General features: G+C 40.2%; 1 protein-coding gene across 1 annotated transcript in view; it reads left to right on the top strand.

The window, feature by feature from the left end:
- LOC150082981 (uncharacterized) overlaps positions 1 to 19,420 on the top strand; it is a 196,191-nt gene that overhangs the window by 109,677 nt on the left and 67,094 nt on the right. The window contains exon 15 of the mRNA XM_090378342.1: positions 2,733 to 2,882. Within this exon, the coding sequence (XP_090234468.1) occupies positions 2,733 to 2,882 (150 nt within the window). The remainder of the gene's footprint in view (positions 1 to 2,732; positions 2,883 to 19,420) is intronic.

Here is a 19,420-nt window from a genome sequence, read left to right as displayed (position 1 = left end):
CAACATTGGATAACCAGAATCGAATAGAATTCTACAGTAAAATAGAACTCTACTGGACTGTAGAATTAAACAATTCATTCACTGACCTTATAAAACCAACTCCTGAAAACTTTGATGATAGAAAGACCATAGTTAAACTTTCAGGTAGGTCAATCAATGAACAATAAGATTTGAGTTTGGTTGTTTTAGAAATGGCCTTGGCTGCTTGATGGTAATGGAAAAGCTAGACTTATTGGCTAAAGGTCTTTTTGGAATGGAAAGTTATTTTTATGCTTCCGAAAAATTTAAGAAGTGAATCAGAGAACGCACTCAGCTTGTCACTTAAATAAATTCCATCAGACGTGATAAAGCAAAACAGAAACTCTGGCTTAATGCTTTCTGAAAGACCTTAAAGGGTCTTTCTGGAACGGTATTATAGTTGTATCAATTTGAATAAAAGACATTTAGATCCTTTTGAAGAATGAACTTTGTCTTGCTCTAAATTATGTACAGTGAAATCCGAATTTAAACTGTACCAACAATAAACTGTACCGCCGAATGTTTTTAATACATTGGGCAAGGTTTCTTGATCAGAAACCTTTCCCGATGTATTCTTGAGATTCATCAATTACTCTCTATCGAAATCAATAACAAGATTCCCATCTTAAAAATTTCTGACAGATTTGAAAATATCGGATCATATTTCTGAAACAATCACATCCAAAAAAGGAATCCATTTCCGTGCAGCTATTAAAATTCTTTTTTAATCCGATACAGAGCCAAGGTGGCCAAAACAGTTTACAGCTTCTTTGTAACTGTATTGGCAACCAGTAAATATTCTAGCGCCACAGTTATCACTGGGATGTACACTTTTTTGGGTAGCGTAGACGTGATCTTTATCGCGTGTGGATTTGCACGTTTTCCGGGCTGGAAAACCCGGAATAACCCACGTATGAAACCCTGTTCCCTCTGTATGAAATCGACTTCCAACAATCCTGATTGACCAAGGGGCTTTTAAGAATTCCTGGAGTTTCTAACAAGATTAAAACCTGCAACTCTTCAAATGAGTGAGTGACAAGAAGCGAAAACGCTGCACTGTCATCATGAAGACACGTGTGTGAAGAGTGCAGAGAAAGATAAAATACTCTACATTACATTCTCCTTTTTAATATTTAAATTCAGTTATTAAAACACCTGTCCCTATTTGAATACGTGATTGTGAAATAACTTTTTATTTTCGATGCAAAATGTCCGTAGTGTGACTCAATGGGAAGTGCTTCTCTGAGTGGGAGAAGGGAGGAGATTTCCTTTATAAATATTGGGTGTATGAAGGTCTGCTTCAAGCAGAAGATCGTGCAATATTTGGGTACAGGCAGCTCAGTGCTTTTAAGGAACTGTTCGTAATTCTACCAGTGGTATGTATGTGTGTATGTCGGCAAAAGCAAAGAGGTGGTTTTTCAAAAAAGCGAGGATATTTATTCAAATTAGATTCAGCCCCTCATCTCGTGAGAATTACGTCAACTCAAAATAGAAATGGTCCGTTATTTATGGTGGTTATTAACCATTTTATATTTACTACTGTGTTTTATTTATTATTATATTATCTATATGAATATTTGAAAACTAATTCAATAACTTAAATTGAGTTGAAACAACTTTGTTAATGGATCCATCGAGTGGAGATTAACTAATAACAATTGCTGTTATATTTATTCATTCTTTTATTAATCTACCTGAGCAACCTGGCTACCAGTCGAGTTAATACATAAATTATTGACTAAATAATGTATTAAAATATTGTTGAAACAATCTATAGAGAGAAATATTTCTTCTATAAAAACATGAGTCAATGCTGAATGTATATGAAGTGTTCATAGCCAGTACAAAAAGAGAAAAAAATCCAGTTCAAATTTCCAGGAACCAAGATGTGCCAGATCATTTAGGCTTGTAAAAACACTAATAAAGCTTTTGTGGGGTACTTAGAAAGTATGAGTACACCAGAATCTAAATAATAAACTCCTGTCACTGTGGATGTGAGTGGCGTTTATAAGAAATAGCCTCATCAAGCTAATCAAATATGAATTATGAGCAGCCACTTTGGAAGTAACAGGATGCTCGTTTCTCACACGTGCTGGTAGGGTAATAGAAAGGAGAGGTGCTGTTTACGAATAAGCTACTTTGCTTATCTTAGATGAAGAGAAGATAATGTGGCGAGGTTAAGACTAGCGTGTTGTGTGCATTTTCTTAGAAATGTTCACGATCCCTGTTGAATTTGATCCAAAAGCATCCGAGTAATATTTATGTATTTATTTACTACATTCTGAGAGACTACAGAAGAATGTAAAAAGTAAAGAAAGAAAATGCCAAAATGCCTGGTATTAAAATATTTAAAAAGCATTTATTTACAGTTTCAGCTACGTTAAACAGCTTTTAGCTTTGCTCATTAAATTTCAATCAAATAGTAATTGTTTACTCGCAGCGCCATCTTATGGAAGTTGCAGTTTCTGAAATAAATCTTTTTTTGTTAATTATTGTAAAATATTAATTTTTACTTCATATTTAATTATACACAGTTATGAAATTAAATAAATTAAGCTGACAACACTATACCAAATGCACATGAAATACGGTTTTCTCAATTATTAGATAAAATTTAATATTTATTTCTGTCAGCAGACAGAAATAAATATTAAATTATATTATTTTGTTTCATTGCATGTTTAATAATTGGAGCTTTTTTCTTGTTCCATTAGACCTTCTTTGGAAAGCTCCCGAACTTCTAAGAAAGCCATCTGAATATCCCAAAGGGACTCAAAAAGGAGATGTCTACGCATTTGGTATAATTCTACACGAGATAATGGCTAGACAAGGTCCATTTGGATACTTGGATCTAAATCCTAAAGGTAACAAAAATGTTATTTTGAATTTCATATGTACTTTTAGCAACTACAATTAGGACATTAGACAATCGATTTAAGCGTCAGTAAGCTATCGATATTAGGATAGTATCCTAATATCGATAGCTTACCGACAGGATATTAGAGCTGTAAAAGGAATTAGAAAATGTGAATTGGAATATCATCGGTTTGGCTGAAAGAAGAAGAAGAAATGAATCACTTATAAGCTTATCAAGTGGAAATCTGCTGTACACCAATGGAAACAGTGAAAAGAGTGAAGGTGGAGTTGGGTTTCTGGTCCGTAAAGATTTTAAAAACAACATTTTGGAATTCAAAAGTACATCACCAAGGGTGTCAAGACTAATACTCAAGATTTCTAAGAGGTACAAGCTAAAGATTATAATGATTTATGCACCAACATCGAGCCATGATGATGAAGAGGTTGAAGAAATGTACACCGAAATTGAGAGTATTCTAGATGAGCAGAAAACCCACTACACTATTATTATGGGGGGCTTCAATGCTAAGGTTGGAAAAAGACAAAATAGCGCAGAAAGGGGAACTATAGGAAATTTTGGAATTGGTGAAAGAAATGAAAGAGGCGAACGAAAGACTTGTGGAATTTGCAGAATCTCAAGGATTGTCAGTAATGAAAACTTTTTTTCAAGAAAAGTGTGAACAGAAAGCGGACATAGAAGAGTCAAAATGGATTAACAACTAATGAAATCGACTTCATCCTCACTAACAGAAGATATATTGTGAATGATGTTACCGTCCTGAATAAGGTAAATGTTGGAAGTGATCACAGAATGGTAAGATGTACACTTGATATAGATGTAGGAAAGGAAAGGAAAAAAACTGACTCGAGTAAATAATACAAAGGTCTTTGAGATAACAGAAGAGGAGAAAAAGCAGTATGTACTGTAACTTAAGAACAAGTTTGAGCTTCTGCAGACTGCTGAGGACCAAGATATCGACGAGGAATATTACAACTTTCTGAAAGTGATAAAGCCCAAGAAACCTATAGGGAAAAAGAAATCCAAAGAAGAAAAAATTAGTCAAGAAACACTTGTCATGATGAACCGAAGACGACAAATGAAGAGCAAGAAAAACACTGACAGGGAGAAAATTGAGTATACTGAGTTATGCAAAACCATTAGAAAGAGACTCAGAAAGGACATAAGAAGATTTAACACAAGAAAAGTAGAACAAGCATTAAGGGAAAACAAAGGATTTAAATCAGCAGCCATGAGCAGTAATACAGAAAGACAAATGATACTGAAACTGAAGAATAGCATGTACTTTTAAACAGCAGGGAAGGCATAATTAAAATAGTAGAAGACTACTATAGAGAATTATACAAGGAGCGAGAGAATGATGCCAGGAGTGGGGAAGATGGATTGCAAATTAGCAACAAATACGACATACCCGATATTCTTCCTGATGAGGTAGAACATGCATTGAAGAAAATGAAGAATCAGAAATCCCCGGGGAAAAATGAAGTTACTGTAGAGTTGTTAAAATTGGGAGGAAGAGACATAACACAAAAACTGACAAGGCTCTTCACAAAGTGCATCAGAAAAGGTGTGACGCCTAAGGGGTGGAATAATGCAATCACAGTTTTGCTGCATAAGAAAGGAGATAAACCAAAAATTGGAAATTATAGACCAATTAGCTTGTTATCCCACATCTACAAGTTGTTCACAAGGGTCATTACTAACAGATTAGAAAGAATACTTGATGAGAATCAACCGAAAGAGCAAGCTGGCTTTAGGACAGGATTCTCAACTATGGATCACCTTCACGTAATATCACAGCTAATGGAAAAAGCAAATGAATATAAAACACCATTATGCCTGGCATTTGTGGATTATGAAAAGGCATTTGACTCCATACAGCATAAGGCAATGTTTCGGGCACTGCAAAGACAAGGCATAGATACCCCATATATTATGATTTTGAAGAAAATATATGAGAATGCTACCTCCTTTTTTATTAGATTAGACAAACACAGTAGGAAATTTAAAATCGAGAAAGGAGTTCGACAAGGAGACACAATATCTCCAAAGCTGTTTACTGCTACCCTTGAGGAAGCTTTCAGAAGATTAGACTGGTCGCAGAAAGGAATCAATGTGAATGGAGAGTACCTAAACCATTTACGATTTGCAGATGACATTGTGGTCATAAGCCACGATCCCAAAGAATTAGAGGAAAATCTTAATCAGTTATGCACAATTAGTAAGAATTTTGGACTAAAGATGAATATGGCTAAAACAAAAATAATGATGAACAATTATGCCACAGAAAGAGAAATAATGATTGAAGGAGCAGTGATTGAAAAAGTGGAATCATACTTATCTGGGACAAGTTATTAGCTGCAATAATGATAAATGGCTGGAAGTCAAGAGAAGAATAAATTTTGGATGGATAGCATTCAGGAAATATAGTCACATACTGAAGAGCAATATCCCAGTTTGTCTGAAACGTAAAATAATGAATAAATGTATACTCCCCACCATGACTTATGGAAGTGAAACTTGGGCACTCACCAAAAGAATGGAAGAGAAGCTGAGAACTACACAACGAAGAATGGAACGAATTATATGGGGAATCAGACTGTTAGATAAGAAGGCAAACACATGGATAGGCAGCAAACTCAAGTAAAGGACATTCTTATCAAAACTAAAGAACTAAAATGGTCTTAGATAGGACACATAGCTCGAAGACATGATGACAGATGGACTAAGAAAATAACAGAATGGTACCGAAGAGGAGCTAGAAGAAAACCTGGAAGACAAAGGCGGAGATGGATAGATGAAATTCATGAGTTTGTGGGTAGTAAATGGATGGCCAGTGCTCAAAACAGAAGGAACTGGAAAGTTGCTGGAGAGGCCTTCATCCTGCAGTGGATTGAAAATGGCTGATGATGATGATGATGATGATGAATCTATCGATTTAAGATATTCAGTGATCACACCTAGCTAAGTTCACTTTATACCGATCACTGCAGAGATACATAAGACCTGTCAGCTTATATAACAATTATTTTAAGAATATCAGCTTGGATTTTGATAATGATTAATTCTCAAAATCTACGCTGTCCTTTTGCTTAACCGATTTCGTAGAAATAAGGGGCCATTTAGAAATTTAGATGAGAAGTGTAATTACATCCGACGGAACTCTCCAATCAGTTATCGACGGGTATTTGGTAGTGTGTAACTTTACAACAGTGTTGAGTGAGACTAATTACCCTTCTGTGATCTTTCGGGCGAGTTCAAATAGAATAAGATGTAGTGATTTCCTGGGATGTTTTCTAATCGTGTTGAGCGCTGAGTTACAATCGGGCACGAGAGGTCAAGGCTGGAAGGCCAGTTAACATTTCTTGGAAATGACTCACGAAAGCCTAAAGGCCCCGCGTTTAACCGAGTGTGAATACCCCACTGCGCTACTAATTGATTCACTCGAAACCATATTGTGTATCAGGTTAAGCGTTTAGCACCGTTATTAATGCTTATCTCTGTTTATTAGAGCGGAACCTAAACCAGCTGGGGGATTCGCGGTAAATGGTATAAAAACCAACGAAAAGAAACTCCAAGAGATATATCTTCAAGTAGGAAAAAAAGCAAGTGCAGTGTCACTTTTTTTACCCACTCGTGCGATGTTTAAAGGTGGGGTTCCGATCGCGTGTCATGGATGTTGGCGATTAATTAGCGTAGAAGTCACGGAAAAGTGGTTTCAGAGTTCTCGGTTCAAGAGAGAAAGAGAGATGTGTGTGTGCGTTATTAAGCGTTTACGTTGAACCAACAAAGGACAAGGAATCAGTATGTCTTGCCTACAAACTGCGTGTAATCAATGGTCCACTTGTGTATTTCCCGGGATGAAAACACAAGTTGCCAGAGAGAACAAACCATTCTATCTTTGACCATGATGTGGAAAAGCCGAAGTTCCTTCGGACCTAGTATGAAGTATTTCTTAGCTACAGGCATAGGCGGATCCAGAAATTTTACTGAGGGACGGGGGAGCACAAGTTCTCACATCAATTATGGTAGTCTAGCCTGTCTCTTCTTTCCTTTCTTTTGTTTTATATCTGGCGCAATAGTACGTTAGGATATGATGTTTATAATTCCAATTTGGAGGGCGCACTTTCCTCTGTGCCCTTCTCCCTAAATATATATTCTCCCTAATATATATAAGGCACTTTGGGGGGGGGGGGGGAGTTTTAATGTTACTTATTTTCTTTTTATATATTTACCCTATATCTCACAGAAGATTTTTCTTAGGTGCCCTCAAACCTACAAGGCCCCACCTTTTGCCACCTGACTGCTATTCTCTGTATATATCACAGAAGATTCTGAGGATATTGAGGGTAATTTCTGTTGTTTCCCCTTAATCAGTTTCCAGGATTCTCTTGCCAAATTGTGGGAGAGCCAATTCTTAACTAGGCAAGCAAGGCGTGTGTTATTTAGAATGACAGGACTCAAAGTGAAAATAAAATATGAAATTTATTACGTACATATATATACAACATGAGATACAACTGAACTAGATGGCATATAATATGACATACAGAGTTAAATCAGAGATACCTTGCATATATCATTCTAATTACAGTTTCCATTCACTAACTAATCTGAGTTGACCAGACCTGATTCATTCTTCTTGCCCTAACTAACTCCTAACACTTATACATTCACTATACTTATTTCATTTACTGCTGGATACAATCTGTTTCATATATTAACAATCAAATATGCTACTTTCATCATTCAGCTCTGTGTTCTCACCACACTGTTACAATATACTTGTAGGCCAATCTTCAGTATCCTAAAGTCCTTACTTGTTATTAGTCATTCAATTAAACCAACAAATCTTCATCAATTAAAACACTATATTCAGAGTTGCTCATATAACTCAATTATCTATAATTTTAAAACATATTCAGAATCCTTTTTTATAAGCTTTACTACTCTTCTAACACATTATATCTATTTATATCAATTTCATCTATTACTCATTCCCTCGTTTCTCTTGCATTATTATATACTAACCCCTTTTTAACATAGATATACTAACAGAGTTTATTATCTCAGAGATAATTTATCTTTCACTTTACTTTCTAGTGCTACCCCCTTTTCTTTAATTACTATACTATTTCACAACAGTCCTCCTTGTTAACTTACAGTACTTAATATATCGCTCACCTACTTCTATCTTTTTCTTTTCCAGGGAGGTTTCAAGCTTCCATCTTAGGCTCTCCAGGCTATCTTCTAAGGCTTTCTTTCATTTGCTTTCTCCTGAATCTGCTTCAGATAATTTTCCGGAACTCTTGACTGCATGGGTCTGGCGTCCTTTCTCCAAGGAGGAATTGCTTTGAATACGCAATTCCTCCTTTACTACGGATCATTCAGATGTATCTTTCTCCAAGAGGACGTTACTTTTCCTGGTTCACTTTATTGTCTTTCATAATCTTTTTGCTTATCATCCTTAGCCTTCCCGTTACCTTTCTTCTCTTAACTATTTTCCCCCTTACTGTCTAGGGCCCTTTTTTGCACTCCCTACATTTTTGCACTGCCCAACTTACTTCTCTCACTCTCTTTCCATGGTCACCCCTTTAGCCACACTCCTCGTCTCGCCACTTCTGTCTCTCACACTGACGACCCCAACTTTTTCTCCGTCGTTTGACCCTCCTCCCCCAGGACTCTCTACCAATCCCAGGAATTCACCTAATCGTTCCCTCTTTTCTATTCCCGATGCCAGGTGGGAAGGAGCAGCAGTGCGTAGCACACTCTTCTTGATTAGACCGGGGTTCGAGCCCGTCACCACCATATACGGAGGATGCGGAAAGGTCAGGGAATGACCACTGCATATCCTTGGAGCAATATGGTCTTGGTTGCTAATGCTCCTAAAAACCAAATAACAACAACAACAACAACAACATCTTTTCTATTCGTTAAAAAAAACTTAGCATAACTATTTGCGTGTGCAAACCAAGCCATTTTCTTGTTTAATTCTCAGGATAGCACAATCCTTTCATGTCTGCCGTCCGTCGTCTCCCAGGATAGCCATTTTCGTCTTTTCCCATTTGCGAAAACGTTGACAACTTACGAAAAAGCCGCCACAGTGACCTGGTCTTTTTCGACCCAAACGCTAGCCCATCGGGACTTATGTCCAGCTGCCGCATAGGTCAAACGTGTCTTAATCACCTGCATTTCACCGACCCATTGTTCTGTCTCTAGTAACCCTTTTCTGCTCGTTCCCTAATGACCACTCCTTCCCTAGTATGGGCAGCTGCCTTTGTTTACTGTCATTTCACCCCTTTTTATATGCGTGAGAGAAAAAGGGGTTTGCACATCTGTAATCGTTTATCTCTAAATCTAGTATTCACCCCATATATGCTTCTCTTAAATGTCAAAATTCCTTTCCATATCAAAGATTAAATTATTCCCAAATTACAAATTTTCCCATAACCTCTAAATCTCTATATTTGTAAGACTGAGATCTTACAGCGCAATATGGCCTAAGTTGCTGATGCGGCTAAACTCTACAACAAACTTTGACTTAACCACACTGATTATATTCCAGTGTTCGCAATGCACTGCCAATAGGTGAATTTCATAAGATTCGATCTGCTGTTATTCCCTCAAATATTATAATGATTAAAGTACGGGGGGAGCAGATCTTCCTTATTCAAGCCCTGCTCTTACACAGACATTAAACTGAGAGAGAGAGAGAGAGAGAGAGAGAGAGAGCGAGAGCGAATGGCTTATAATAAATCTTCTTAGCCGGTCTTCTTATGTTCATCGATATGCATTCAACTGGAACCTGGTTACCCTTCTTTGAACCTTCTCCAAATGTTCTATACCTTGTTAGGACCGTCTCCAGAGCTGAATGCAATATTTCAAAAACGGTGCGGCCCATCATCTTATATAAAGGGATAATGTTTGTTTGGTTTGAGCGCATCAGCAACTGAGGCCTTATTGCCACGTGCGTGTAAAATTGCATTTGTTCTGCGGTCGATTTTCTATCTGAACGAAAAACCGGAGTTTCTGGGAGAAAAACGTTCTACTCTTCCTGAAACCGATTAATTCAGCCACGTTGTGAAAAAAAAAGACGCATAAAAGTCCCTCTCGTCATCGACGGGATTCGAACTCGATCCTTTACCACCCGATGTGTGAGGACAGTGATTCTACTAGTTGTGCACTGCAAGTCAGAGGGATAATGCGTCCTTTTTGTCACTAGCAAAGTTCTATGAATCATAGACAGGACACCATGTTTGTGTTCTTAGTCGCCTGTTTATACTGCATTGAAAATTTCAGGTCAGACTGAATCATAACACCTAAATCTTTCGTTCTGAATCACTTTTAGTTTCTCTCTCTCTTATATGTGACTCTAGGATCTCCTCAAATACATAAACTTACATTTTAAAGCGTTGAACTTTAGTTCCCATTTTTCGGACCTTGTGGGCAACCGCTTGAAGTTTTTTTGAAGCAACAGGGCCTGACTTGGATTGCTAAATCACCTTTCCCGTCTCCAAATCATCAGCACACATTGGCAGCTTACCTTGGATAACCTGATCAATATGAAAATCGGGAATAGAAGAGAACCTTACTTGTTATCTAGTTTCCCCTGAAGACAGACCATTACTTGCACCCTCTGTCTCCTATCTTTCATTCAGCCTGCAATTCAGCGTGATAACTTACCAATAACATCTTCTAGTTTCTATAGAAGTCATCCATAAAGATTATTATTACTTTAATAAAGTCCATATATACTCATGAGCCAAAACACCCCTGTCTGCAGGAGCGGACGCATCCATCAGCACCTAGGAATCATGTCACCGACTGGAGGGAGTATATGTAGTGTCTGTCAGTTCGTCTGTATAAAGCCAGTGCAATGGAGAAATGGAAGATCCTGACAGAGTTTGAACGGGAAACGATCTGTGGTGCTAGGAAGGTGGGTCAGCAAATCCTTGGCATGTTCGAGGGCTGCTTTGGTGGAAGTGTGACGGTACTGGTCCGAAGAGGATCACACAAGAACCCAACGTGCAGCGACAGGAAGACCACCACAGCTTGACAGTCAGGGTAAAAGGGAGGATAATTTCCCCTTGAGTTATTCTGCGGTTTTCAGCCCGCTAAACAAGCAAATAAGCCCATGAACGCACACTTGTGCTCTCACTGGGGCAATATATACCGATGAGCCAAAACATTATGACCACCTACCTAATATGATGTTGGGCCTTCACGTGCACCAAAACAGCTCGTACTGGGCGAGGCATGGACGCTACAAGATTTCTAAATGTGTCTTGTGGAATCTGGTACCAACACGTAACCAACAGATCCTTTAACTCCTGTTAGGTCCGTAGTTGAGACTCCTCAGATTGGAGTTACTGTTCCAACACAAACAAAAGATGCTCGATGGGATTGATGTCTGGGGAATTTCGAGGCCATGGCAATACCTGGACGTCTTCCTCGTGTTCCGCGAACCAGTCTCGAACAATAATGTGGCAGGCGCATTATCCTTCTGAAAGAAGGATAAAGCGCCTGCCACACCGCCAGAGGGGAAGGCCGTTGCCATTAAAGGGAGTACCTAGTCAACAATGATGTTTACGTAAAGTGTATTGATGTCTAGCGGCACAAGCGGTTTCCCCCATCTCCACGTTGCTTTCATTGTAGGTGTACCAGTTCACTGGGAAAGCCAGAGATTTAAAAGGGTGTGGATTTTGTAAATGTGTAGTGTTGCGTATCGTTGTTCATCTGGCCGTTTAGCCGCTGGACCCCTACTGAGATCCAACGTTGCCCTCACTTGGCCTAAGGCAGACCAGGTACACAGTAGTTTGAAATTTTACTGTGGCGGGCCCTGCCACCTAGTTTCCTGAGATTTCAGTGACTAGGACCTAAAAAAAAACTCGGTAAGGGTGAGCGCTGGAATTAGAAAAGCCAATTGAGGTATATGCGGTTTAATTTGGACGAAATTAAATTTTTGCAGTTTGTGTGGGATTATACGCTGGCGTATTAAGCAGAGTGGGGGGGGAGACTGAAGGCTGTGGGGAAAATACAGAATTATGGGGACGATAGAGAAGGCGACCCTAGGATGTTCAGTGAGGCAGGCCCGTGTCCCACCAGGAGAAGAATAATGGTTGGCAGGAGAGGAGAGGAGACGAGACTGTCTCCTCCTCCCCGCCAAGGGAAAGGGAGTAAAGGTACCAGGTAAGGGAGCCCAGTACAGATCGCCATCAGGCATTGGCAGTAGAGAGCACGTGAAGAGTTCAAGCGATCTGAACCGGATCTTCGTTGGTGATCATGTTCAATGCAGGAGTCAAATTCAGTCGAAAGGGGTCATACATGAGGCAAGTCTCGTCCTATGGTTGGTCATGTAACCTGTTCAGGTCGCCCAGTGTGCATGTTATGAAGATGCTGCCTTGGGTCCTGGCGATATCATTTTCTTAGTTCGTGCGTTGGCCATTTGGTTTAGCCACCCATCTAGTGGTCCAGTGTGAATAATTTGTATCCAGTTCATGTCAAGTTCTGTGTCAGTTTGTCTGATTCAGACGTAGGTCTTTCTGGTTGTCAGTTCCCTCGTGAACAACGCTAGACGATGATCATATTCGTGGTTGTAGGTTATTTTGGTACAGTTTTCTTGTTTATTCCAGTTTTCTCCAGTTCTAGTTTCGTAATTCATCATCAGCTTCCGGGTGCTGTGCATGGTGGTTTGCGATAAGTGCTCTCCTTCTAACAAAGAGTTTCTGTGCAAAGATGGTAAGGGCTTTGTATTCATGTTCCGAGTTGAGAAGATGTTGTTCCATGTTCTGCAGGAAGTAGGTGATAGCAGTGGTGAGCATGCATCGTAGGTCCTCATAGTGGTCGCAGTCATACATGAGATGTTGCCATGTCTCCTCGCGGCCATAGAGGCAACGGGGATCGTCAGTGATTCGGAAGCTAAACAGTTTTGCATTAAATGGCCCGTGCCCGGTGAGCAGAAAGGTGACGTGGAGCCCTGGTTGGAACCAACTCAGGGGTTTTGGAAAGACTCTGTTTACGCTGGGGAGGAACTTCTTGGTGATTTCCCCTTTAGTGGACTCTGTCCACCAATCCTGTCGGAGGTGGTCGAGCAGTCTGGTTTTTTCAAGCTTCCTGTTGTTGACGAGGTCCAACGTATAGTTCAAGATAGGAATATTCACGATATTTCTTTTGCCATATTATACAAATTTGTATGTCAGGGCGCATCTAATGATTTCCAAGTCCAGCGGGAGGACTCCCGCCAGAACCTGCAGTGCGTGCGTGCTGACCGTCGAGACATCTCGTGTAATTTTCAGAATTATTGACCGCTGGATACTGTCCAAGGTTCTTCTGTTTACCAATGTGGTTACCTTTTTGTACCAAACTGGTGAAGCATATGTGATGACCGTGGTGAAGCATACGTGATGACCGTGGTGAAGCATATGTGATGAAGGTAGATTTGTAGTAGAGGGACAGGGTCCGCTTGTTTAGTCCCCAGTTCCTCCTGGTCACTCTTGCGACCAATGCAGAATATTTCCGTATCTTTTGTTTAATGTACTTTAGATGGGGCTGGAAAGAGATCTTTTGTCTCTGATGATTCCGGGATATTTGATTTCTGTAGCAAGTTTTATTGTGTTGCCTTGGATTTTCACTTGCGGTGATCAGGCAAGATCGACTCTGCCCTTTATGAATACTAAGCAGGTCTTACTTGGCGAAATCCGTAGGCAATGGATTGTAGCCCAGTTTTGCAAAATTCCTCTCGCGTGGTTGGCTTTTTCTTCGATCTGCGCTCGTGAGCCAGCAGCAACAGTTAGTAACAAATCATCACCGAAGGCCTGGGCGCCGACTTCGCCAATATCAAGGGCCAGGAATTCATCTAAAATCATATTCTATAACAGGGGTCCTAGGACGGAGCCCTGCGGGCACCATTTTGGATTTGTCTGGTTATCTTCCTATACGGTGCATGTACTTCAATCGTTCTCTGTTTTAGTAACTCCTGATTTTGTCGTACAGGTTTAGAGGCGTTCCAGCCGGCCTAAGTCTCGCGAGGACGCTCGGCCACCAAATGGCGTCAAACGCCCCCACGAAGTCGACGTTGATAACAAGAAAATATTTGGTAGTACAGGCTTCTACTTTATCTAGTAGTGTCTTGAGAGCTTCGAGCGTGGATAGTTTCGAGAGCTTCAATCAGGTTTGAAACCAAATTGCATTGTTTGTTAGATTTTCCACTTCGTAATAGTGGAGGAGCCTCTTGTGCAGCATTCTCTCGAATAGTTTGCTTACAACTGGGAGTAAGGCGATCGGACGGTAAGACTGGTTTTCCTGGCTGTTTTGATGGATTTGTCATTATAACTTTGATGTTGGCAATTTTTCAGTCATTAGGAAAGGTTCCTTCTTGGAGGCAGGTGTTATATAACGTGAGTAACAGATCCGGGGTGTATTCCACCATTTTAGGCGATAGACGTCAGAGTTCCTGGCACATGGATGACTGGACCCAGGGTATCCCAGCAGAACATCGCCCAAAGCATAACACTGCATCCACCGGCTTGTTTTCGTCCCACGGTGCATCCAGGCACCATCACTTCCCCAGGTAAACGACGCACACGTACCCGGCCGTCCATATGGTGCAACAGGAAACGTGATTCATCGGAGCAGACGACCTTCTTCCAATCACTCAAGGTCCAGTTTCGATGCTCGCGTGCCCATTGTAGGCGCTGTCGCCGGTGAACCGTGGTTAGCATGTGTACCCCGAGCGGCCTGCGGCTACGCAGCCACATTTTCAGCAGGGTTCGATGTACTGTGTGTGTGTGTGATGACACATTACTTCCATCATCAGCATTCCAATTATCGGCGAGTTGCTCCACAGTCGCCCTTCTGTTTCCACATACCATTTGGGAGAGCCTGCGCTCACCTCGAGCATCGATGAGCTGTGGTCGTCCAACACCTCGCCGGCAGTTCGTGTATTTTCACTGCTCGGCTGACCACGGCTGACCGTGAGCACTCCACCAGCCGTGCCGTTTCGGATATGCTCTGACCCAGTCGTCTGGTCATTACAATTTGGCCTTTGTCAAACTCGCTTAAGTCCATTGCCTTTCAAATCTGAAGAACAAGAGTAACACTGATTAACAGAGCTCAGTATCAGGTGCTTTTTTATACCGTGTCCGAACCCGCGCACGCGCCTTAGTTCACCTGCATTGCTTCGATTTGCATAACGACTCGCTGGTCATAATTTTTTGACTCATCGGTGTAGTCCAAGTCGCTTATAAGATTGCCACCGTAGCCTAGTGGTCAGACGTGCGGGTGCATAAGTACACGTGCCTTGAGTGACCGGGGTTCAAGCCCGTGACTGCTGAATACGGTACTGTTTCTTGTATTCTATCTATTCTGTGAACTCCCCTGACCGTTTGGTCGTCCCGGAGTATAAACAGAAAATTTATTTATTTATTTATGCGTCTAAAATTCGAGAAAAATTAATCTTGTTCTTAGTTCTCCTTAATAGTTTCTTGTGGTAACCATCTTTTGCGTGTCTTACTCCATCAGAGGTTATGTTACGTATCCTCTTATAATGCCAATAAAAACAGAATAACGTGTTTGTCTGTAACTCTGCCATTCTTGTTTCTCTGCTCACTTAAACTTTTATGCTCACCTGCCATCCATTTTGGCATATTACGTTTACAAAACTTGACCACTGGTGCGAATCTCGTTCAAAATACTTATCTAATCCTTTTTTTAAATCCATATGATTTGCTCAATGACAGCATAGCGGTTTCTCCACTTTTCCTCGTTTGGAAAGGTTTGGGTTCGAAACCTGTCAGAAACTGAAGGGATTCTGAAAGGCCTGTTTAATCGAGGATTTACTTTGTCGAATTAAGGAGTAGGGTTCCCCGTGAGTTATTTCTGGGTTTTTCAACCAACGAAAAATGCAAAAATCTGCCCATAAACACACACACTTATACGGACATAATACACTGGCTCAATATAGCCATAGGTGATTTTATTAAGCCAAAACTGACACCATTATTCTTAAAGGCTGGGTGGTTACTGGTTCTATTCGTAAAGCTAAAGGAACATTTTCTTATATCCATTCTACAATTATCTCTCTTTAATTTTAATCCATATCCTCTTTTTTGCATTATGCTCGAAAGCAAAAGTTTGCTCAAACCACTTGTGGTTTTAAACCTCAGTCGGATCCTATAAGATGTCTATTTTCCAAAACTTTGCAGATCCCAAAACTCTATCATTTCCTGTACGAATCGATATACCTTGCAAATGAGGCCTCCATACCTGTACACAGAATATCTCATTGACTTTTCTGTGCACTAAAAATTTCATCTTTCAACTTCGCATCACTAATTCTTGGAGGTCTCTTCTTTAGGTAAAGAAATCCTCCATATTCATGGCTTTTGAAAATATATCTGTCCCAGAAGTAGTGTCCACAGTGATTACAATCACCGTCCTACATGAATCCATCAAGAACGCTAGGAACTTTTATGGCATTTTTCACTCAGTGGCTGAGCTAGCTGGTCCCAAGTGTGAATAGCAACGTTTTCCCCTGAAACTGGTTTTTGTTAATTAATTAATCTTTATTGTACGTAAAGGTACGATACAATTTACCCATCAAGGCATGCTGCCATGGGTTTCACACGAATAGTAATATAGTAAGGTATAGTAAGAAGATAATAACAAAATAATAAAATGATAATTATTAATAATAACAACAAAATATCAAAATTGAATGAATAGAGTACAATCCAGGAACAGATACCATGTGAACCATTTCTCCATACTTAGATTAGTTCCGTACGACTGTACCATATCCATCACGTCAAATGCTATTTCGCTAATTACGGCTTTTCTATCCCCACCTCCATTAATCTGAAAATTTTGACAGCATGCCCCGAATATGCACATCAATATCATTCAAGAGGATCAGGTGAAATAACAACCGTGGTACTAACCCCTGCTTGCAGTGTCCTACTAAAATTGTCATATTACAACTGGTACCAAATACTGATCGCCACATAATCGCCCACCCCCATAAACACACTGCTCGGCAAAATTAACTCATGCAGCTTGCGATTAAGTGGGACAAAATTTGATATGATTGTGTACCATAAAATAAGAATAAAATGAGTAGACAGCGTGAAACTTCAGTCAGATACAAAGCACACATATAGTATTTGGATAAGAAATACCAAAAATATCACATTATAGAATTTGATACAAGATACTCGTAAATATGGTTAAATGACATCAGTACGACGTATGATCCCTTCCAAGCTAAACAAGCCTGACAGCTATGAACCATGCTCGATATAAGAGTGTTTGTAAGATTCTGTAGCAACAAATCCCATTCTTCTACCAGCGCAGACCTTTGCTCACCAAGTGACCGATGAGTTGGCTGTCAGCGTGCAATGCGACGCCCAAGAGCGTCCCACACATGTTTGATCGGATTTAAGTCTAGTTGGTGATCGTGCGGGTCACAGCAATGGTAGGAGATCTCAAGTTTGAAGATATTCCTCCGCCACTTGAGCTCTATGTACAGTGGAGTTGTCATACATGAAAATCTGGGCCAACCGCACCCTTAAAAAGTCGCACACATAGGGTTCGAGAATCTGTTCTTGTTATCTCTGTGCAGTTACGGTACCCCTATCAAAACATGAAGAGGATGCGGCCGTTGATCATTATTCCGCCCCACAGGAGAACACCGTAAGTGTTCCTTTCTCTGATGTTAGAGGGATGGTACCGCATTCCTCCTTGTTGTTTCCAGATGAAATAACGTCTAGAATCTGTCAGAGAACTGCACCCCATTTGTCAAAGCTCCAAGTCGCATGTTCATGGCATCAGTTTCAACGAGCTCTGTGGTGGTTTGGGGTTAATGGGATACAAATCACTGGTTTTCTTGCTTAGAGTCCCCTTGAATTGAGCCGTCTTAACACAGTCCGATTAGAAATCTTTTCACTTATGGCCGTGGCAACCTCGAGAGACAGTTGATGACAGGACCTCGTAGGGTTCAGCCTTAGCGGTCTGTTCTGGTTGATCGCCTTCGTGCGAACTTGTCCAGCGCTTCTTATAGTGGTTCCTGGCTCCTGAAACTGTTTCCATAGGGCCGAGACGACACTGCGTGACATATTAAGTCCATGGCTTAATTATAAATGGAAAGAAAACTCCTCAGATATTCTTCGCGCATTGGAATATCAAAAGCAATAGACATAAACAGAACAACCCTCGTTATATCAAAGATTCACCTTCGGCAACACTGTTCACAATAAAATATTCATCGAAAACATTTTGTTCTGTTCATTTTGTCGAGCAGTGTAGTAGTAATTGCAGGAGTGGGATATTGAATGAAGAACAATGAATAGTGCAACCAGTTCACTAAATCAAAGACTAATTTTCAGAACAAAAGGCAAAAGGTGGAGAAAATGATCCATGGCTGAGGATATTTTTAGAGTTGCTTAGCCTTGACTATTCAGTCTGAGCACCTAGATACCATACTGCAAGCTCCCTTCGCCAGATAGCTCTTAAGGAGCCCTTCCTTATAGTGAACAAACCGATTTAATAATAACTCTATTCCATCTAGAAGAACGACCAATCATTACTAATCCCCGCCCCTATCGTCTCCCGGCTTTCTGCTTTCCTTTGATCGATCACATCTTATCCATTATCTTGGCTTGCTCTAATTTTTATAATAAGCACTCACGAGGAATAATGTCAAATTCTATATCGAATTATGGGTATGCTTATAATGTCGAAACTGTTCTTTGCTTTATGATGATGATATAATAATTTTACAGGTTAACAAATTGTTATATTATAATAATTTTAATTTATAATAATTATTATATTAGTATGACCTTTTAAGATACTACATCCGTTCCTGTAGTGAGTTCATCGACACCATCATTTTGCCCACCTTAGACGTCAGATTGAACCACTTATCCATTTCTTTAGCTGCACTTCTATGGATCGGAAAACCGTTTGTGTTTCTCCAGTCGAACTGGATTTCCACTGAATCCAATTAAGAATGCCAATGGTTTGATGAGCTTGTTGTTTGATGAGAAAAATCATTGATGGGATTCGAACTCAGGTCTTTTCCACCCCGTATGTGGAGGACTGTTGTACCATCGTGACCGTAGGCGTAGGGTTCCCCATAACTTATAGAGAAACCCTAGTCGCTTTGGCGAGATCGGCTGACTACAGGCCTCTCCCACCGAATAAATAATTCCTTGTACTGTCAAGTAGGAGAGAACATGAAGTAGATTTATACTGATTGAGTTAGGAGTTTGCTTATTATTCAAGTTACTTAGTAAATCCATCAAAGGCTTCTAATTCTGCTTAGGTACTAGCCACGAGGGCATTCGCGTTTCAAGAAAAGTTATAAAAACTTTCCAGAGAAGAAAATAATTCAGAAATCATCCAGCTTCTATTGGAGACCATTCATCACAATAAAATTTCAGAAGAAAGCATTCTCTGACGTCATATTCGAGACCAGTTCGCCCACGCAATCCTTAGCATCCACGCAGTTGCTTTCCTGGTATATTCCCA

The sequence above is a fragment of the Mastigoproctus giganteus genome, chromosome 7, assembly GCF_048544385.1.
Source record: "Mastigoproctus giganteus isolate SK-2022 chromosome 7, ASM4854438v1, whole genome shotgun sequence".
NCBI lineage: Eukaryota > Metazoa > Arthropoda > Arachnida > Uropygi > Thelyphonidae > Mastigoproctus > Mastigoproctus giganteus.
This window is presented reverse-complemented; position numbering and strand designations above follow the sequence as displayed.